This window comes from Oncorhynchus kisutch, unplaced genomic scaffold (genome assembly GCF_002021735.2).
Source record: "Oncorhynchus kisutch isolate 150728-3 unplaced genomic scaffold, Okis_V2 scaffold3846, whole genome shotgun sequence".
Lineage (NCBI taxonomy): Eukaryota > Metazoa > Chordata > Actinopteri > Salmoniformes > Salmonidae > Oncorhynchus > Oncorhynchus kisutch.
Window position 1 is genome coordinate 190,306 of NW_022265791.1, and position 23,115 is coordinate 213,420.

At 50.9% G+C, this 23,115-nt stretch overlaps 1 protein-coding gene across 1 annotated transcript in view; it reads left to right on the forward strand.

Annotated features, from left to right (window-relative positions):
• Nucleotides 1-23,115, forward strand: part of LOC116372023 (anoctamin-1) — a 145,616-nt gene that overhangs the window by 40,020 nt on the left and 82,481 nt on the right. The window contains exons 11-14 of the mRNA XM_031821090.1: nt 98-232; nt 9,005-9,165; nt 11,977-12,059; nt 20,448-20,552. Coding sequence (XP_031676950.1) covers nt 98-232; nt 9,005-9,165; nt 11,977-12,059; nt 20,448-20,552 — 484 coding nt within the window. The remainder of the gene's footprint in view (nt 1-97; nt 233-9,004; nt 9,166-11,976; nt 12,060-20,447; nt 20,553-23,115) is intronic.

The following is a 23,115-nucleotide window of genomic DNA, read 5'->3' on the forward strand; positions in this document are numbered from 1 at the left end:
CCTCATCAGGTATCAGCACCAGTCTCTAATAGTACATTACAATGCTGCATTATATTAAGGATCACACATCTGACTGCTGATGACCTCTGACTTACAGGAAGTACTTTGGGGAGAAGATTGGTCTGTACTTCGCCTGGCTGGGCGTCTACACTCAGCTGCTCATACCAGCCTCTATGGTTGGGATTATCGTCTTCTGCTACGGCTGTTACACTGTGGATATGGACGTACCCAGGTACACACACACACACACTCCAGCTACATGTCAGGTACACACACACACTCCAGCTACATGTCAGGTACACACACACACTCCAGCTACATGTCAGGTACACACACACACACTCCAGCTACATGTCAGGTACACACACACACACTCCAGCTACATGTCAGGTACACACACACACACTCCAGCTACATGTCAGGTACACACACACACACTCCAGCTACATGTCAGGTACACACACACACACTCCAGCTACATGTCAGGTACACACACACACACTCCAGCTACATGTCAGGTACACACACACACACTCCAGCTACATGTCAGGTACACACACACACACTCCAGCTACATGTCAGGTACACACACACACACTCCAGCTACATGTCAGGTACACACACACACTCCAGCTACATGTCAGGTACACACACACACTCCAGCTACATGTCAGGTACACACACACACTCCAGCTACATGTCAGGTACACACACACACACACTCCAGCTACATGTCAGGTACACACACACACACACTCCAGCTACATGTCAGGTACACACACACACACACTCCAGCTACATGTCAGGTACACACACACACACACTCCAGCTACATGTCAGGTACACACACACACACACTCCAGCTACATGTCAGGTACACACACACACACACTCCAGCTACATGTCAGGTACACACACACACACACACTCCAGCTACATGTCAGGTACACCACACACACACACACACACACTCCAGCTACATGTCAGGTACACACACACACACACACACTCCAGCTACATGTCAGGTACACACACACACACACACACTCCAGCTACATGTCAGGTACACACACACACACACACACACTCCAGCTACATGTCAGGTACACACACACACACACACACTCCAGCTACATGTCAGGTACACACACACACACACACACTCCAGCTACATGTCAGGTACACACACACACACACACTCCAGCTACATGTCAGGTACACACACACACACACACACTCCAGCTACATGTCAGGTACACACACACACACACACACTCCAGCTACATGTCAGGTACACACACACACACACACACTCCAGCTACATGTCAGGTACACACACACACACACACACTCCAGCTACATGTCAGGTACACACACACACACACACACTCCAGCTACATGTCAGGTACACACACACACACACACACTCCAGCTACATGTCAGGTACACACACAACACACACACACTCCAGCTACATGTCAGGTACACACACACACACACACACTCCAGCTACATGTCAGGTACACACACACACACACACACTCCAGCTACATGTCAGGTACACACACACACACACACACACTCCAGCTACATGTCAGGTACACACACACACACACTCCAGCTACATGTCAGGTACACACACACACACACACACACACACAGACCAGCTACACACAGACCAGATACATGTCAGGTACACACTCTAGTCTTGTCTGTGTGTAGGAGGAACATTGGCAGACTGGAAACAACAGCTGAACAGGAAATCCCTGGGACCTCATTTAGAAACGTTGTGTTTGCACAAAGTATGCCCCAAAACATGCCAGTTTTCAGACACAAGTTGGCATTTTATAAAAACCGAGAATGTTTTTTATCCTCCCTCAAACGTTAGACCATGCGGATATTTCTGGTGTTTGAAGTACTGCCAGAAGACAACAGTAGCCTAGTAACCGTATACAGGAATATATAACTAATCAGAACATCAGCTGAATATAACAGGATGCCATTAGTGACAAGAATCTATTTTATCTTTGCGTTCTAAAATAGAGGCATATTTCCTTCTGTTGAATTAATTTACATGATCACTGTAGATTAAATTCCTCACCTTTTCTGAGTGTGATGGTTTCCTAGGCTACTAACGCAATAGCCTATAGACCTACAACCAGGTAGGATAGGCTACCATTCATCCCATCTGTCATTTTAAATGGACCCACTTCAGTAGTAAAAAGAGCAGCTGTTTCTGGTATTTTACTGATCTGAGGTGCACTTTAAGACTTTAGACCCCAATTCTACAGTGCTGCTGTAGATTACTGACCAAGATTGACAGCATACCCTGTTTCTGATTTTATGATTGATTACAACAGCAAATATGACAACAGGTTGTTTCCAAGTTAATTTTGCGATATTGACACAGATGTTATTGTTCGAAAAACAAGCCCGCTATAGTCATTTAAAGAGAGGCCCGTTAGCGGCCCCTATAGTCATTTAAAGAGAGGCCGTTGATGGTTCTATAGTCATTTAAAGAGAGGCCCGTTAGCGGCCCCTACAGTCATTTAAAGAGAGACCGTTGATGGTTCTATAGTCATTTAAAGAGAGACTGTTGATGGTTCTATAGTCATTTAAAGAGAGGCCCGTTGATGGTTCTATAGTCATTTAAAGAGAGGCCCATTAGCGGCCCCTATAGTCATTTAAAGAGAGGCCCGTTAGCGGCCCCTATAGTCATTTAAAGAGAGACCGTTGATGGTTCTATAGTCATTTAAAGAGAGGCCAGTTAGCGGCCCCTATAGTCATTTAAAGAGAGGACCATTAGCGGCCCCTATAGTCATTTAAAGAGAGACCGTTGATGGTTCTATAGTCAATTAAAGAGAGGCCCGTTAGCGGCCCCTATAGTCATTTAAAGAGAGGCCCGTTGATGGTTCTATAGTCATTTAAAGAGAGGCCGTTGATGGTTCTATAGTCATTTAAAGAGAGGCCGTTGATGGTTCTATAGTCATTTAAAGAGAGGCCGTTGATGGTTCTATAGTCATTTAAAGAGAGGCCCGTTAGCGGCCCCTATAGTCATTTAAAGAGAGACCGTTGATTGTTCTATAGTCATTTAAAGAGAGGCCGTTGATGGTTCTATAGTCATTTAAAGAGAGGCCCGTTAGCGGCCCCTATAGTCATTTAAAGAGAGGCCCGTTAGCGGCCCCTATAGTCATTTAAAGAGAGGCCGTTGATGGTTCTATAGTCATTTAAAGAGAGGCCCGTTAGCGGCCCCTACAGTCATTTAAAGAGAGACCGTTGATGGTTCTATAGTCATTTAAAGAGAGACTGTTGATGGTTCTATAGTCATTTAAAGAGAGACCGTTGATGGTTCTATAGTCATTTAAAGAGAGACCGTTGATGGTTCTATAGTCATTTAAAGAGAGGCCGTTGATTGTTCTATAGTCATTTAAAGAGAGGCCGTTGATGGTTCTATAGTCATTTAAAGAGAGGCCCGTTAGCGGCCCCTATAGTCATTTAAAGAGAGGCCCGTTAGCGGCCCCTATAGTCATTTAAAGAGAGGCCGTTGATGGTTCTATAGTCATTTAAAGAGAGGCCCGTTAGCGGCCCCTACAGTCATTTAAAGAGAGACCGTTGATGGTTCTATAGTCATTTAAAGAGAGACTGTTGATGGTTCTATAGTCATTTAAAGAGAGACCGTTGATGGTTCTATAGTCATTTAAAGAGAGACCGTTGATGGTTCTATAGTCATTTAAAGAGAGGCCGTTGATGGTTCTATAGTCATTTAAAGAGAGGCCGTTGATGGTTCTATAGTCATTTAAAGAGAGGCCGTTGATGGTTCTATAGTCATTTAAAGAGAGGCCCATTAGCGGCCCCTATAGTCATTTAAAGAGAGGCCCGTTAGCGGCCCCTATAGTCATTTAAAGAGAGGCCGTTGATGGTTCTATAGTCATTTAAAGAGAGGCCGTTGATGGTTCTATAGTCATTTAAAGAGAGGCCGTTGATGGTTCTATAGTCATTTAAAGAGAGGCCGTTGATGGTTCTATAGTCATTTAAAGAGAGGCCCGTTAGCGGCCCCTACAGTCATTTAAAGAGAGGCCGTTGATGGTTCTATAGTCATTTAAAGAGAGACTGTTGATGGTTCTATAGTCATTTAAAGAGAGGCCGTTGATGGTTGTATAGTCATTTAAAGAGAGGCCCATTAGCGGCCCCTATAGTCATTTAAAGAGAGGCCCGTTAGCGGCCCCTATAGTCATTTAAAGAGAGGCCATTGATGGTTCTATAGTCATTTAAAGAGAGACCGTTGATGGTTCTATAGTCATTTAAAGAGAGGCCCGTTAGCGGCCCCTATAGTCATTTATAGAGAGGCCATTGATGGTTCTGTAGTCATTTAAAGAGAGGACCGTTAGCGGCCCCTATAGTCATTTAAAGAGAGACCGTTGATGGTTCTATAGTCATTTAAAGAGAGACCGTTGATGGTTCTATAGTCAATTAAAGAGAGGCCCGTTAGCGGCCCCTATAGTCATTTAAAGAGAGGCCCGTTGATGGTTCTATAGTCATTTAAAGAGAGACCGTTGATGGTTCTATAGTCATTTAAAGAGAGGCCGTTGATGGTTCTATAGTCATTTAAAGAGAGGCCGTTGATGGTTCTATAGTCATTTAAAGAGAGGCCGTTGATGGTTCTATAGTCATTTAAAGACAGGCCCGTTAGCGGCCCCTATAGTCATTTAAAGAGAGACCGTTGATTGTTCTATAGTCATTTAAAGAGAGGCCGTTGATGGTTCTATAGTCATTTAAAGAGAGGCCGTTGATGGTTCTATAGTCATTTAAAGACAGGCCCGTTAGCGGCCCCTATAGTCATTTAAAGAGAGACCGTTGATTGTTCTATAGTCATTTAAAGAGAGGCCGTTGATGGTTCTATAGTCATTTAAAGAGAGGCCCGTTAGCGGCCCCTATAGTCATTTAAAGAGAGGCCCGTTAGCGGCCCCTATAGTCATTTAAAGAGAGACCGTTGATGGTTCTATAGTCATTTAAAGAGAGACCGTTGATGGTTCTATAGTCAATTAAAGAGAGGCCCGTTAGCGGCCCCTATAGTCATTTAAAGAGAGGCCCGTTGATGGTTCTATAGTCATTTAAAGAGAGACCGTTGATGGTTCTATAGTCATTTAAAGAGAGGCCGTTGATGGTTCTATAGTCATTTAAAGAGAGGCCGTTGATGGTTCTATAGTCATTTAAAGAGAGGCCGTTGATGGTTCTATAGTCATTTAAAGAGAGGCCCGTTAGCGGCCCCTATAGTCATTTAAAGAGAGGCCCGTTAGCGGCCCCTATAGTCATTTTAAAGAGAGGCCGTTGATGGTTCTCTAGTCATTTAAAGAGAGGCCGTTGATGGTTCTATAGTCATTTAAAGAGAGGCCGTTAGCGGCCCCTATAGTCATTTTAAAGAGAGGCCGTTGATGGTTCTATAGTCATTTAAAGAGAGACCGTTGATGGTTCTATAGTCATTTAAAGAGAGGCCCGTTAGTGGCCCCTATAGTCATTTTAAAGAGAGGCCGTTGATGGTTCTATAGTCATTTAAAGAGAGGCCGTTGATGGTTCTATAGTCATTTAAAGAGAGGCCGTTGATGGTTCTATAGTCATTTAAAGAGAGGCCGTTGATGGTTCTATAGTCATTTAAAGAGAGACCGTTGATGGTTCTATAGTCATTTAAAGAGAGACCGTTGATGGTTCTATAGTCATTTAAAGAGAGACCGTTGATGGTTCTATAGTCATTTAAAGAGAGGCCGTTGATGGTTCTATAGTCATTTAAAGAGAGACCGTTGATGGTTCTATAGTCATTTAAAGAGAGGCCGTTGATGGTTCTATAGTCATTTAAAGAGAGACCGTTGATGGTTCTATAGTCATTTAAAGAGAGGCCCGTTAGTGGCCCCTATAGTCATTTAAAGAGAGGCCGTTGATGGTTCTATAGTCATTTAAAGAGAGGCCGTTAGCGGCCCCTATAGTCATTTAAAGAGAGGCCGTTGATGGTTCTATAGTCATTTAAAGAGAGGCCGTTGATGGTTCTATAGTCATTTAAAGAGAGGCCGTTGATGGTTATATAGTCATTTAAAGAGAGGCCGTTGATGGTTCTATAGTCATTTAAAGAGAGGCCCGTTAGCGGCCGCTATAGTCATTTAAAGAGAGGCCGTTGATGGTTCTATAGTCATTTAAAGAGAGGCCCGTTAGCGGCCGCTATGGTCATTTAAAGAGAGGCCCGTTGATGGTTCTATAGTCATTTAAAGAGAGGCCCGTTAGCGGCCCCTATAGTCATTTAAAGAGGAACCGTTGATGGTTCTATAGTCATTTAAAGAGAGACCGTTGATGGTTCTATAGTCATTTAAAGAGAGGCCGTTGATGGTTCTATAGTCATTTAAAGAGAGGCCCATTAGCGGCCCCTATAGTCATTTAAAGAGAGGCCTGTTAGCGGCCCCTATAGTCATTTAAAGAGAGGCCGTTGATGGTTCTATAGTCATTTTAAGAGAGGCCCGTTAGCAGCCCCTATAGTCATTTAAAGAGAGGCCATTGATGGTTCTGTAGTCATTTAAAGAGAGGCCAGTTAGCGGCCCCTATAGTCATTTAAAGAGAGGCCCGTTAGCGGCCCCTATAGTCATTTAAAGAGAGGCCATTGATGGTTCTGTAGTCATTTAAAGAGTGGACCGTTAGCGGCCCCTATAGTCATTTAAAGAGAGGCCCGTTAGCGGCACCTATAGTCATTTAAAGAGAGGCCGTTGATGGTTCTATAGTCATTTAAAGAGAGACCGTTGATGGTTCTATAGTCATTTAAAGAGAGACCGTTGATGGTTCTATAGTCATTTAAAGAGAGACCGTTGATTGTTCTATAGTCATTTAAAGAGAGGCCCGTTAGCGGCCCCTATAGTCATTTAAAGAGAGGCCTGTTGATGGTTCTATAGTCATTTAAAAAGAGGCCGTTGATGGTTCTATAGTCATTTAAAGAGAGGCCGTTGATGGTTCTATAGTCATTTAAAGAGAGACCGTTGATGGTTCTATAGTCATTTAAAGAGAGGCCGTTGATGGTTCTATAGTCAATTAAAGAGAGGCCCGTTAGCGGCCCCTATAGTCATTTAAAGAGAGGCCCGTTGATGGTTCTATAGTCATTTAAAGAGAGGCCGTTAGCGGCCCCTATAGGCATTTAAAGAGAGGCCGTTGATGGTTCTATAGTCATTTAAAGAGAGGCCGTTGATGGTTCTATAGTCATTTAAAGAGAGGCCCGTTAGCGGCCGCTATGGTCATTTAAAGAGAGGCCCGTTAGCGGCCCCTATAGTCATTTAAAGAGAGACCGTTGATGGTTCTATAGTCATTTAAAGAGAGGCCCGTTAGCGGCCGCTATGGTCATTTAAAGAGAGGCCCGTTAGCGGACCCTATAGTCATTTAAAGAGAGGCCCGTTAGCGGCCCCTATAGTCATTTAAAGAGAGACCGTTGATGGTTCTATAGTCATTTAAAGAGAGGCCGATGATGGTTCTATAGTCATTTAAAGAGAGGCCGATGATGGTTCTATAGTCATTTAAAGAGAGGCCGATGATGGTTCTATAGTCATTTAAAGAGAGGCCGATGATGGTTCTATAGTCATTTAAAGAGAGGCCCGTTAGCGGCCGCTATAGTCATTTAAAGAGAGACTGTTGATGGTTCTATAGTTCCTCTGTGTTCTTTTGCCCATATTTATTGTTATTGGCCAGTCTGATATTTGGCTCTTTCCTGTGCAACTCTGCCTAGGAGGCCAGCATTCCGGAGTTCACTGTTGACGTTGAGACTGGTGTTTTGCGTTTACTACTTAAGGAAGCTGCCAGTTGAGGACTTGAGGCATCTGTTTCTCAAACTAGACACTCTAATGTACTTGTCCTCTTGCTCAGTTGTGCACCGGGGCCTCCCACTCCTCTTTCTATTCTGGTTAGGGCCAGTTTGCTCTGTTCTGTGACGGCAGTAGTACACAGCGTTGTACGAGATCTTCAGTTTCTTGGAAATTTCTCGCATGGAATAACCTTCATTTCTCAGAACCAGAATAGACTGACGAGTTTCAGAAGAAAGTTCTTTGTTTCTGGCCATTTTGAGCCTGTAATCGAACCCACAAATGCTGATGCTCCAGATACTCAACTAGTCCAAAGAAGGCCAGTTTTATTGCTTCTTTAATCAGAACAACAATTTCAGCTAGGCTAACATAATTGCAAAAGTGTTTTCTAATGATCAATTAGCCTTTTAATATGATAAACTTGGATTAGCTAACACAACGTGCCATTGGAACACAGGAGTGATGGTTGCTGATAATGGGCCTCTGTACGCCTATGTAGATATTCCATAAAAAATCAGCCGTTTCCAGCTACAATAGTCATTTACTATATTAACAATGTCCACACTGTATTTCTGATCAATTTGATGTTAATGGACAAAAAATGTGATTTTCTTTCAAAAACAAGGACATTTCCATTGTAGAAACGTAATACATAGATATCATTATCAAGTTCTCTATTTCCTTTAGAGACCGTCTTGGCCTATTTCCAATACTTCCACAGTATACAGCAAATAAGGGTGTTATTGTCCCCATAAAAGGTGACTGATGGATGTTTTTCAGGCAGAATTATAATGCCTGTTCTCACGTGCACAGTTTGAAGACCGGTGTGATTCATACCAGGAAGCATGGGTATGTTTGGCGTGCACCAAGTTTAGAAGTATCAATATGTCTGTGGGTTAGCAGTCTGTACAGAAAGGGTGCATGCAGATATTTAGTGTTCAATATACTCAGCGGTTATAAATGAGGCCCCGGGTGTCTCTAGAACATTCCAAGTCGGGGTTGGGACCCCTATTGGAGGCACAGGGGAATTGCAGTGGAGTCCCCACATACAAAATGCACCTTTCTTTTGTTGCGAAAGAAAAATGTGACTGTGTGTGTGTGTGTGTGTGTGTGTGTGTGTGTGTGTGTGTGTGTGTGTGTGTGTGTGTGTGTGTGTGTGTGTGTGTGTGTGTGTGTGTGTGTAGCCTGGAGATGTGTGATAAGCAGCAGAACTTCACTATGTGTCCTCTGTGTGACGGAGTGTGTGACTACTGGCACCTGTCCACCGCCTGTGGCACCGCCCGCGCATCCCACCTGTTCGACAACCCTGCCACCGTCTTCTTCGCTATCTTCATGTCCCTCTGGGGTATGTATTAACGTTCTGTTGCCCCTTACTACCCCTTACTACCCCCATCTTCATGTCCCTCTGGGATATGTATTAACGTTCTGTTGCCCCTTACTGCCCCTTACAACCCCCATCTTCATGTCCCTCTGGGGTATGTATTAACGTTCTGTTACCCCTTACTGCCCCTTACTGCCCCTTACTACCCCCATCTTCATGTCCCTCTGGGGTATGTATTAACGTTCTGTTGCCCCTTACTGCCCCTTACTACCCCTTACTACCCCCATCTTCATGTCCCTCTGGGGTATGTGTTAATGTTCTGTTGCCCCTTACTGCCCCTTACTACCCCCATCTTCATGTCCCTCTGGGGTATGTATTAATGTTCTGTTACCCCTTACTGCCCCTTACTACCCCTTACTACCCCCATCTTCATGTCCCTCTGGGGTATGTATTAACGTTCTGTTACCCCTTACTGTCCCTTACTACCCCTTACTACCCCCATCTTCATGTCCCTCTGGGGTATGTATTAACGTTCTGTTACCCCTTACTGCCCCTTACTACCCCTTACAACCCCCATCTTCATGTCCCCCTGGGGTATGTATTAACGTTCTGTTACCCCTTACTACCCCTTACTACCCCCATCTTCATGTCCCTCTGGGGTATGTATTAACGTTCTGTTGCCCCTTACTACCCCTTACTACCCCCATCTTCAAGTCCCTCTGGGATATGTATTAACGTTCTGTTGCCCCTTACTGCCCCTTACTACCCCTTACAACCCCCATCTTCATGTCCCTCTGGGGTATGTATTAACGTTCTGTTACCCCTTACTGCCCCTTACTACCCCTTACTACCCCCATCTTCATGTCCCTCTGGGGTATGTATTAACGTTCTGTTGCCCCTTACTGCCCCTTACTACCCCTTACTACCCCCATCTTCATGTCCCTCTGGGGTATGTATTAATGTTCTGTTACCCCTTACTGCCCCTTACTGCCCCTTACTACCCCCATCTTCATGTCCCTCTGGGGTATGTGTTAATGTTCTGTTGCCCCTTACTGCCCCTTACTACCCCCATCTTCATGTCCCTCTGGGGTATGTATTAACGTTCTGTTGCCCCTTACTGCCCCTTACTACCCCCATCTTCATGTCCCTCTGGGGTATGTATTAACGTTCTGTTACCCCTTACTGCCCCTTACTACCCCTTACAACCCCCATCTTCATGTCCCCCTGGGGTATGTATTAACGTTCTGTTACCCCTTACTACCCCTTACTACCCCCATCTTCATGTCCCTCTGGGGTATGTATTAACGTTCTGTTACCCCTTACTGCCCCTTACTACCCCCATCTTCATGTCCCTCTGGGGTATGTATTAACGTTCTGTTACCCCTTACTACCCCTTACTACCCCCATCTTCATGTCCCTCTGGGGTATGTATTAATGTTCTGTTACCCCTTACTGCCCCTTACTGCCCCTTACTACCCCCATCTTCATGTCCCTCTGGGGTGGGGTATGTATTAACGTTCTACTGCCCCTTTCTACCCCCATCTTCATGTCCCTCTGGGGTGGGGTATGTATTAACGTTCTACTGCCCCTTTCTACCCCCATCTTCATGTCCCTCTGGGGTATGTATTAACGTTCTGTTACCCCTTACTGCCCCTTACTACCCCTTACTACCCCCATCTTCATGTCCCTCTGGGGTATGTATTAACGCTCTGTTACCCCTTACTGCCCCTTACTACCCCTTACAACCCCCATCTTCATGTCCCTCTGGGGTATGTATTAACGTTCTGTTGCCCCTTACTGCCCCTTACTACCCCCATCTTCATGTCCCTCTGGGGTATGTATTAACATTCCAATGTTTTATGACCCTATAGTACCGCCCCCTCCTGTCCATCAGTCTGTATGTCATCCAGTCAGCCAGCCAGCCAGTCTGTCTCTCTGTCAGCCAGCCAGCCAGCCAGTCTGTTTCTCTGTCAGCCAGCCAGCCTGCCCATCAGCCAGCCAGTCTGTCTCTCAGCCATCCAGCCCGCCCATCAGCCAGCCAGTCTGTCTCTCAGCCAGCCAGCCCAGCCAGCTAGCCCGTCAGTCAGCTAGGTCGCCAGCTAGCCCGTCAGCCAGCTAGCCCGTCAGCCAGCTAGCCCGTCAGCCAGCTAGCCCGTTAGCCAGCCCGTCAGCCAGCCAGCCCGTCAGCCAGCCAGCCCGTCAGCCAGCTAGCCCGTCAGCCAGCTAAGCCGTCAGCTAGCCCGTCAGTCAGCTAGCCCGTCAGCCAGCTAAGGCCGTCAGCTAGCCCGTCAGTCAGCCAGCCCGTCAGCCAGCCAGCCCGTCAGCCAGCCAGCCCTTTAGCCAGCCAGGCCGTCAGCTAGCCCGTCAGCCAGCCCGTCAGTCAGCTAGGCCGTCAGCTAGCCCGTCAGTCAGCTACCCCGTCAGCTAGCCCGTCAGTCAGCTACCCCGTCAGCTAGCCCGTCAGCCAGCCCGTCAGTCAGCTAGGCCGTCAGCTAGCCCGTCAGTCAGCTACCCCGTCAGCTACCCCGTCAGTCAGCTAGCCCGTCAGCTAGCCCGTCAGCTAGCCCGTCAGCCCGTCAGCCAGCCCGTCAGTCAGCCAGGCCGTCAGCTAGCCCGTCAGCCAGCCCGTCTGGGGGGCCAGGTCTGTGTATTATTAGACACAGTAGGACCTCTGGGGGTGTAACCAGAGTGTAACCCCCCGCTGCTCTCCTACCACTGTGTCTCAGGTTTCCTCTGCTAGAGTTGGTGGACCTATATTCACATGACTGTGTGTGTCTGTGATCATGTCTGTGTGTGTCTGTGATCATGGCTAAATCTGTGTGTCTGTGTGTGTAGTTGCGACGTTCCTGGAGCACTGGAAGCGTCGTCAGATCAGTTTGAACCACAGCTGGGACCTCACAGGACTAGAGGAAGAGGAGGTAAACACCATTACATATCACACCCCACAGGACTAGAGGAAGAGGAGGGACACCATTACATATCACACCCCACAGGACTAGAGGAAGAGGAGGTAAACACCATTACATATCACACCCCACATGACTAGAGGAAGAGGAGGGACACCATTACATATCACACCCCACAGGACTAGAGGAAGAGGAGGGTAAACACCATTACATATCACACCCCACAGGACTAGAGGAAGAGGAGGGACAACATTACATATCACACCCCACAGGACTAGAGGAAGAGGAGGTAAACACCATTACATATCACACCCCACAGGACTAGAGGAAGAGGAGGGACACCATTACATATCACACCCCACAGGACTAGAGGAAGAGGAGGTAAACACCATTACATATCACACCCCACAGGACTAGAGGAAGAGGAGGGACACACCATTACATATCACACCCCACAGGACTAGAGGAAGAGGAGGGACACACCATTACATATCACACCCCACAGCCTCACAGGACTAGAGGAAGAGGAGGGACACCATTACATATCACACCCCACAGGACTAGAAGAAGAGGAGGGACACACCATTACATATCACACCCCACAGGACTAGAGGAAGAGGAGGGACACACCATTACATATCACACCCACAGCCTCACAGGACTAGAGGAAGAGGAGGGACACCATTACATATCACAGCCCACAGGACTAGAGGAAGAGGAGGGACACCATTACATATCACAGCCCACAGGACTAGAGGAAGAGGAGGGACACCATTACATATCACACCCCACAGGACTAGAGGAAGAGGAGGTACACACCATTACATATCACAGCCCACAGGACTAGAGGAAGAGGAGGGACACACCATTACATATCACACCCCACAGGACTAGAGGAAGAGGAGGGACACACCATTACATATCACACCCCACAGCCTCACAGGACTAGAGGAAGAGGAGGGACACCATTACATATCACACCCCACAGGACTAGAGGAAGAGGAGGGACACCATTACATATCACAGCCCACAGGACTAGAGGAAGAGGAGGGACACCATTACATATCACAGCCCACAGGACTAGAGGAAGAGGAGGGACACCATTACATATCACACCCCACAGGACTAGAGGAAGAGGAGGTACACACCATTACATATCACACCCCACAGGACTAGAGGAAGAGGAGGTAAACACCATTACATATCACACCCCACAGGACTAGAGGAAGAGGAGGTAAACACCATTACATATCACACCCCACAGGACTAGAGGAAGAGGAGGGACACCATTACATATCACACCTCACAGGACTAGAGGAAGAGGGACACCATTACATATCACAGCCCACAGCCTCACAGGACTAGAGGAAGAGGAGGGACACCATTACATATCACACCCCACAGCCTCACAGGACTAGAGGAAGAGGAGGGACACCATTACATATCACACCCCACAGGACTAGAGGAAGAGGAGGGACACCATTACATATCACACCCCACATCCTCACAGGACTAGAGGAAGAGGAGGGACACCATTACATATCACACCCCACAGGACTAGAGGAAGAGGAGGGACACCATTACATATCACACCCCACAGGACTAGAGGAAGAGGAGGGACACACCATTACATATCACACCCCACAGCCTCACAGGACTAGAGGAAGAGGAGGGACACCATTACATATCACAGCCCACAGGACTAGAGGAAGAGGAGGGACACACCATTACATATCACAGCCTCACAGGACTAGAGGAAGAGGAGGGACACCATTACATATCACACCCCACAGGACTAGAGGAAGAGGAGGTACACACCATTACATATCACACCCCACAGGACTAGAGGAAGAGGAGGTAAACACCATTACATATCACACCCCACAGGACTAGAGGAAGAGGAGGGACACCATTACATATCACACCTCACAGGACTAGAGGAAGAGGGACACCATTACATATCACACCCCACAGGACCTGAGAAAGAGGGACACCATTACATATCACACCCCACAGGACTACAGGAAGAGGGACACCATTACATATCACACCCCACAGGACTAGAGGAAGAGGGACACCATTACATATCACACCCCACAGCCTCACAGGACTAGAGGAAGAGGAGGGACACCATTACATATCACACCCCACAGGACTAGAGGAAGAGGAGGGACACACCATTACATATCACACCCCACAGCCTCACAGGACTAGAGGAAGAGGAGGGACACCATTACATATCACACCCCACATCCTCACAGGACTAGAGGAAGAGGAGGGACACCATTACATATCACACCCCACAGGACTAGAGGAAGAGGAGGTAAACACCATTACATATCACACCCCACAGGACTAGAGGAAGAGGAGGTACACACCATTACATATCACACCCCACAGCCTCACAGGACTAGAGGAAGAGGAGGGACACCATTACATATCACACCCCACAGGACTAGAGGAAGAGGAGGGACACCATTACATATCACACCCCACAGGACTAGAGGAAGAGGAGGGACACACCATTACATATCACACCCCACAGCCTCACAGGACTAGAGGAAGAGGAGGGACACCATTACATATCACAGCCCACAGGACTAGAGGAAGAGGAGGGACACACCATTACATATCACAGCCTCACAGGACTAGAGGAAGAGGAGGGACACCATTACATATCACACCCCACAGCCTCACAGGACTAGAGGAAGAGGAGAGACACCATTACATATCACAGCCTCATAGGACTAGAGGAAGAGGAGGGACACACCATTACATATTCACTTCACACCACCCCCTTACCCCATCCCACCACATCCCATGCCACCATATCCCATCCCATGCCACCACACCACATCCCATCCCACCTCATCCCACCCCATCCCAACACATCCCATCCCATTCCATCCCATCCCATTCCATCCCACCACATTCCATCCCACCACATCCCATCCCACCACATTCCATCCCATCCCGCCACATTCCATCCCGCCACATTCCATCCCGCCACATTCCATTCCATCCCGCCACATTCCATCCCATCCCGCCACATTCCATCCCGCCACATCCCATCCCATCCCGCCACATTCCATCCCGCCACATCCCATCCCATTCCATCCCGCCACATCCCATCCCATCCCGCCACATCCCATCCCATCCCGCCACATCCCATCCCATCCCGCCACATCCCATCCCATCCCGCCACATCCCATGCCATCCCGCCATATCCCATCCCATCCCGCCACATCCCATGCCATCCCACCACATTCCATCCCGCCACATCCCATCCCACCACATCCCATCCCATGCCATCCCACCACATTCCATCCCGCCACATCCCATCCCACCAAATCCCATCCCACCACATCCCATCCCACCACATTCCATCCTGCCACATTCCATTCCATTCCATCCCATCCCATCCCACCACATCCCATCCCATCCCACCACATCCCATCCCATCTACCACATTCCATCCCGCCACATTCCATCCCGCCACATCCCATCCCATCCCGCCACATTCCATCCCATCCCACCACATCCCATGCCATCCCACCATATCCCATCCCATCCCATCCCACCACATCTCATCCCATCCCACCACATCCCATCCCACCACATCCCATGCCATCCCATCCCATCCCATCCCACCACATCCCATCCCATCCCATCCCACCACACCACATTCCATCCTGCCACATTCCATTCCATCCCACCACATTCCATCCCACCACATCCCATCCCACCACATCCCATCCCATCCCATCCCACCACATCCCATCCCACCATATCCCATCCCATCACATCCCATGCCATCCCACCACATTCCATCCCGCCACATCTCATCCCATCCCACCACATCCCATCCCACCACATCCCATGCCATCCCATCCCACCACATTCCATCCCGCCACATCCCATCCCATCCCGCCACATTCCATCCCGCCACATTCCATTCCATCCCGCCACATTCCATTCCATCCCGCCACATTCCATCCCATCCCATCCCACCACATCCCATCCCACCACATTCCTTCCCATCCCGCCACATCCCATCCCGTCACATCCCATCCCGCCACATCCCATCCCATCCCACCATATCCCATCCCATCCCACCACATCCCATGCCATCCCGCCACATTCCATCCCGCCACATCTCATCCCACCACATCCCATCCCACCACATCCCATGCCATCCCACCACATTCCATCCCGCCACATCCCATCCCATCCCACCACATCCCATCCCATCCCATCCCACCACATTCCATCCCATCCCACCAAATCCCATCCCATCCCACCACATCCCATCCCATCCCGCCACATCCCATCCCGCCCCATCCCATCCCGCCCCATTCCATCCCGCCACATCCCATCCCGCCACATTCCATCCCGCCACATCCCATCCCATCCCGCCATGCCACATCCCACCCCATCCCATCCCGCCACGCCACATTCCATCCCATCCCACCCTGCCACATCCCGCCACGCCACATCCCATCCCGCCACGCCACATTCCATCCCACCCCATCCCATCCCGCCACATCCCATCCCATCCCGCCACATCCCATCCCATCCCACCCCACCACATTCCATCCCGCCACATCCCATCCCATCCCGCCACATCCCATCCCACCACATTCCATCCCGCCACATCCAATCACATCCCATCCCATCCCGCCACATTCCATCCCATCCCACCACATCCCATCCCATCCCACCACATTCCATCCCGCCACATCCCATCCCATCCCATCCCACCACATCCCATCCCATCCCACCACATTCCATCCCGCCACATTCCATTCCATCCCACCACATCCCATCCCATCCCACCACATTCCATCCCATCACATCCCGCCACATCCCATCCCATCCCACCACATCCCATCCCACCACATTCCATCCCACCACATTCCATCCCATCCCACCACATTCCATCCCGCCACATCCCATCCCGCCACATCCCATCCCGCCACATCCCATCCCGTCACATTCCATCCCTCCTCATCCCATCCCATCCCGCCACATCCCATCCCGCCACATTCCATCCCGCCACATTCCATTCCATCCCACCACATTCCATTCCATCCCGCCACATTCCATTCCATCCCGCCACATTCCATTCCATCCCGCCACATTCCATCCCATCCCGCCACATTCCATCCCACCACATCCCATCCCATCCCACCACATTCCATGCCATCCCACCACATTCCATCCCGCCACATCCCACCACATTCCATCCCGCCACATCCCACCACATCCCATCCCACCACATCCCATCCCACCACATCCCATGCCATCCCACCACATTCCATCCCGCCACATCCCATCCCATCCCATCCCACCACATTCCATCCCGCCACATTCCATTCCATCCCACCACATCACATCCCATCCCATCCCACCACATCCCACCACATCCCATCCCATCCCACCACATTCCATCCCGCCACATCCCATCCCATCCCACCACATCCCATCCCATCCCACCACATTCCATCCTGCCACATTCCATTCCATCCCACCACATTCCATCCCATCCCACCACATCCCATCCCATCCCACCACATCCCATCCCATCCCACCACATCCCATCCCATCCCGCCACATTCCATCCCGCCCCATCCCATCCCGCCCCATTCCATCCCGCCACATCCCATCCCGCCACATTCCATCCCGCCACATCCCATCCCATCCCGCCATGCCACATCCCACCCCATCCCATCCCGCCACACCACATTCCATCCCATCCCACCCTGCCACATCCCGCCACGCCACATCCCATCCCGCCACGCCACATTCCATCCCACCCCATCCCATCCCGCCACATCCCATCCCATCCCGCCACATCCCATCCCATCCCGCCACATCCCATCCCATCCCACCCCACCACATTCCATCCCGCCACATCCCATCCCATCCCGCCACATCCCATCCCACCACATTCCATCCCGCCACATCCAATCACATCCCATCCCATCCCGCCACATTCCATCCCGCCACATCCCATCCCATCCCATCCCACCACATCCCATCCCATCCCACCACATTCCATCCCGCCACATTCCATTCCATCCCACCACATCCCATCCCATCCCACCACATTCCATCCCATCACATCCCGCCACATCCCATCCCATCCCACCACATCCCATCCCACCACATTCCATCCCACCACATTCCATCCCATCCCACCACATTCCATCCCGCCACATCCCATCCCGCCACATCCCATCCCGCCACATCCCATCCCATCCCGCCACATTCCATCCCTCCTCATCCCATCCCATCCCGCCACATTCCATCCCATCCCGCCACATTCCATCCCGCCACATTCCATTCCATCCCGCCACATTCCATTCCATCCCGCCACATTCCATTCCATCCCGCCACATTCCATCCCATCCCGCCACATTCCATCCCATCCCACCACATCCCATCCCATCCCACCACATTCCATGCCATCCCACCACATTCCATCCCGCCACATCCCACCACATTCCATCCCGCCACATCCCACCACATCCCATCCCGCCACATCCCACCACATCCCATCCCACCACATCCCATCCCACCACATCCCATGCCATCCCACCACATTCCATCCCGCCACATCCCATCCCATCCCACCACATTCCATCCCGCCACATTCCATTCCATCCCACCACATCACATCCCATCCCATCCCACCACATCCCACCACATCCCATCCCATCCCGCCACATTCCATTCCGCCACATCCCATCCCGCCACGCCACGCCCCATCCCACCCCATCCCGCCACGCCACATCCCATCCCATCCCATCCCGCCACATCACATCCCATCCCACCACATCCCACCCCATCCCATCCCACCACATCCCATGCCATCCCACCACATTCCATCCCGCCACATCCCATCCCACCACATTCCATCCCGCCACATCCCATCCCACCACATCCCATCCCATCCCACCACATTCCATCCCACCACATCCCATCCCATCCCACCACATTCCATCCCACCACATCCCATCCCATCCCATCCCACCATATCCCATCCCACCACATCACATCCCATCCCACCACATCCCATCCCATCCCACCACATTCCATCCCGCCACATTCCATTCCGCCACATCCCATCCCGCCACGCCCCATCCCATCCCACCCCATCCCATCCCATGCCATCCCACCACATTCCATCCCGCCACATCCCACCACATGCCATCCCGCCACATTCCATTCCGCCACATCCCATCCCGCCACGCCACGCCCCATCCCACCCCATCCCGCCACGCCACATCCCATCCCATCCCATCCCGCCACATCACATCCCATCCCACCACATCCCACCCCATCCCATCCCACCACATCCCATGCCATCCCACCACATTCCATCCCGCCACATCCCATCCCACCACATCCCATCCCACCACATTCCATCCCACCACATCCCATCCCATCCCATCCCACCATATCCCATCCCACCACATCACATCCCATCCCATCCCATCCCACCACATTCCATCCCGCCACATTCCATTCCGCCACATCCCATCCCGCCACGCCCCATCCCACCCCATCCCATCCCATGCCATCCACCACATTCCATCCCGCCACATCCCACCACATGCCATCCCACCACATTCCATCCCGCCACATCCCACCACATCCCATCCCACCACATCCCATCCCGCCACATCCCACCACATCCCATCCCACCACATCCCATCCCACCACATCCCATCCCGCCACATTCCATTCCGCCACATCCCATCCCGCCACGCCCCATCCCACCCCATCCCGCCACATCCCACCCCATCCCATCCCGCCACGCCACATTCCATCCCACCACATTCCATCCCGCCACATTCCACCACGTCACATCCCACCACATCCCAACCAACCACGTCACATCCCAACCAACCACGTCACATCCCAACCAACCACATCCCATCCCACCTCATCCCACCACGTCACATCCCATCCCACCACATCCCAACCAACCACGTCACATCCCAACCAACCACCAACCACGTCACATCCCAACCAACCACATCCCATCCCACCTCATCCCACCACGTCACATCCCATCCCACCACATCCCAACCAACCACGTCACATCCCAACGAACCACATCCCATCCCACCTCATCCCACCACGTCACATCCCATTCCACCACACCACATCCCGTCCCACCCAACCACATCTCATCCCATCCCACCACACCCCACCTGATCACACCCCATCCCACCCCATCACACCCCATCCCATCACACTCCACTCCTTAATGGTGAGGTTACTATACTCCACTCCTTAATGATTACTATACTCCACTCCAACTGACACCAGTCCAGGTCCTCATCACTGACTGACCATCAGAACAAATGAACCGGTCTCTGTTCTCCCCAGGACCACCCGAGGCCCAAGTATGAAACCGTCCTGCTCCAGAAGAGACAGATGATGAGGAACAAGGAGAAGAAGAACGAGAAAAAGAAGAAGAAGAAGAAGATTGAGGTGGGGATATATTTGACTCCCCCCAGGATGTAAACCCCTCAACTGGTGTTTGATCTGTTGCTAATGTACAAACACCAGCTTTCTACCGGTAGACAGCCCAGGGGGACTGTGGTGCTACTGTATAGACAGCCCAGGGGGACTGTGGTGCTACTGTATAGACAGCCCAGGGGGACTGTGGTGCTACTGTATAGACAGCCCAGGGGGACTGTGGTGCTACTGTATAGACAGCCCAGGGGGACTGTGGTGCTACTGTATAGACAGCCCAGGGGGACTGTGGTGCTACTGTATAGACAGCCCAGGGGGACTGAGTAGAGATGGGTGGTGCTACTGTATAGACAGCCCAGGGGGACTGAGTAGAGATGGGGGTGCTACTGTATAGACAGCCCAGGGGGACTGAGTAGAGATGGGTGGTGCTACGGTATAGACAGCCCAGGCGGACTGAGTAGAGATGGGTGGTGCTACTGTATAGACAGCCCAGGGGGACTGAGTAGAGAGAGCCCAGGGGGACTGAGTAGAGATGGGTGGTGCTACTGTATAGACAGCCCAGGGGGACTGTGGTGCTACTGTATAGACAGCCCAGGGGGACTGAGTAGAGATGGGTGGTGCTACTGTATAGACAGCCCAGGGGGACTGAGTAGAGATGGGTGGTGCTACGGTATAGGCAGCCCAGGGGGACTGAGTAGAGATGGGTGGTGCTACTGTATAGACAGCCCAGGGGGACTGTGGTGCTACTGTATAGACAGCCCAGGGGGACTGAGTAGAGATGGGTGGTGCTACTGTATAGACAGCCCAGGGGGACTGAGTAGAGATGGGTGGTGCTACGGTATAGGCAGCCCAGGGGGACTGAGTAGAGATGGGTGGTGCTACTGTATAGACAGCCCAGGGGGACTGTGGTGCTACTGTATAGACAGCCCAGGGGGACTGAGTAGAGATGGGTGGTTCTACTGTATAGACAGCCCAGGGGGACTGTGGTGCTACTGTATAGACAGCCCAGGGGGACTGAGTAGAGATGGGTGGTGCTACTGTATAGACAGCCCAGGGGGACTGAGTAGAGATGGGTGGTGCTACGGTATAGGCAGCCCAGGGGGACTGAGTAGAGATGGGTGGTGCTACTGTATAGACAGCCCAGGGGGACTGTGGTGCTACTGTATAGACAGCCCAGGGGGACTGAGTAGAGATGGGTGGTGCTACGGTATAGGCAGCCCAGGGGGACTGAGTAGAGATGGGTGGTGCTACTGTATAGACAGCCCAGGGGGACTGTGGTGCTACTGTATAGACAGCCCAGGGGGACTGAGTAGAGATGGGTGGTTCTACTGTATAGACAGCCCAGGGGGACTGTGGTGCTACTGTATAGACAGCCCAGGGGGACTGAGTAGAGATGGGTGGTGCTACTGTATAGACAGCCCAGGGGGACTGTGGTGCTACTGTATAGACAACACAGGGGGACTGTGGTGCTACTGTATAGACAGCACAGGGGGACTGTGGTGCTACTGTATAGACAGCACAGGGGGACTGAGTAGAGATGGGTGGTGCTACTGTATAGACAGCACAGGGGGACTGTGGTGCTACTGTATAGACAGGACAGGGGGACTGAGTAGAGATGGGTGGTGCTACGGTATAGACAGCCCAGGCGGACTGAGTAGAGATGGGTGGTGCTACGGTATAGACAGCCCAGGCGGACTGAGTAGAGATGGGTGGTGCTACTGTATAGACAGCACAGGGGGACTGTGGTGCTACTGTATAGACAGCCCAGGGGGACTGAGTAGAGATGGGTGGTGCTACGGTATAGACAGCCCAGGCGGACTGAGTAGAGATGGGTGGTGCTACGGTATAGACAGCCCAGGCGGACTGAGTAGAGATGGGTGGTGCTACTGTATAGACAGCCCAGGTTGACTGTGGTGCTACTGTATAGACAGCCCAGGGGGACTGAGTAGAGATGGGTGGTGCTACTGTATAGACAGCCCAGGGGGACTGAGTAGAGATGGGTGGTGCTACTGTATAGACAGCCCAGGGGGACTGAGTAGAGATGGGGGTGCTACTGTATAGACAGCCCAGGGGGACTGTGGTGCTACTGTATAGACAGCCCAGGGGGACTGTGGTGCTACTGTATAGACAGCCCAGGGGGACTGAGTAGAGATGGGGGTAGAGATGGGGGTGCTACGGTATAGAAAGACTGTTGCTAATGTACAAACACCAGCTTTCTACCGGTAGAGATGGGGGTAGAGATGGGGGTGCTACTGTATAGAAAGACTGTTGCTAATGTACAAACACCAGCTTTCTACCGGTAGAAATGGTTAGAGAGTAGAGATGGGGGTGCTACTGTATAGAAAGACTGTTGCTAATGTACAAACACCAGCTTTCTACCGGTAGAAATGGTTAGAGAGTAGAGATGGGGGTGCTACTGTATAGAAAGCCCAGGGGACTGAGTAGAGATGGTTGGTGCTACTGTATAGACAGCCCAGGGGGACTGAGTAGAGATGGGTGGTGCTACTGTATAGACAGCCCATGGGGACTGTGGTGCTACTGTATAGACAGCCCAGGGGGACTGAGTAGAGATGGGTGG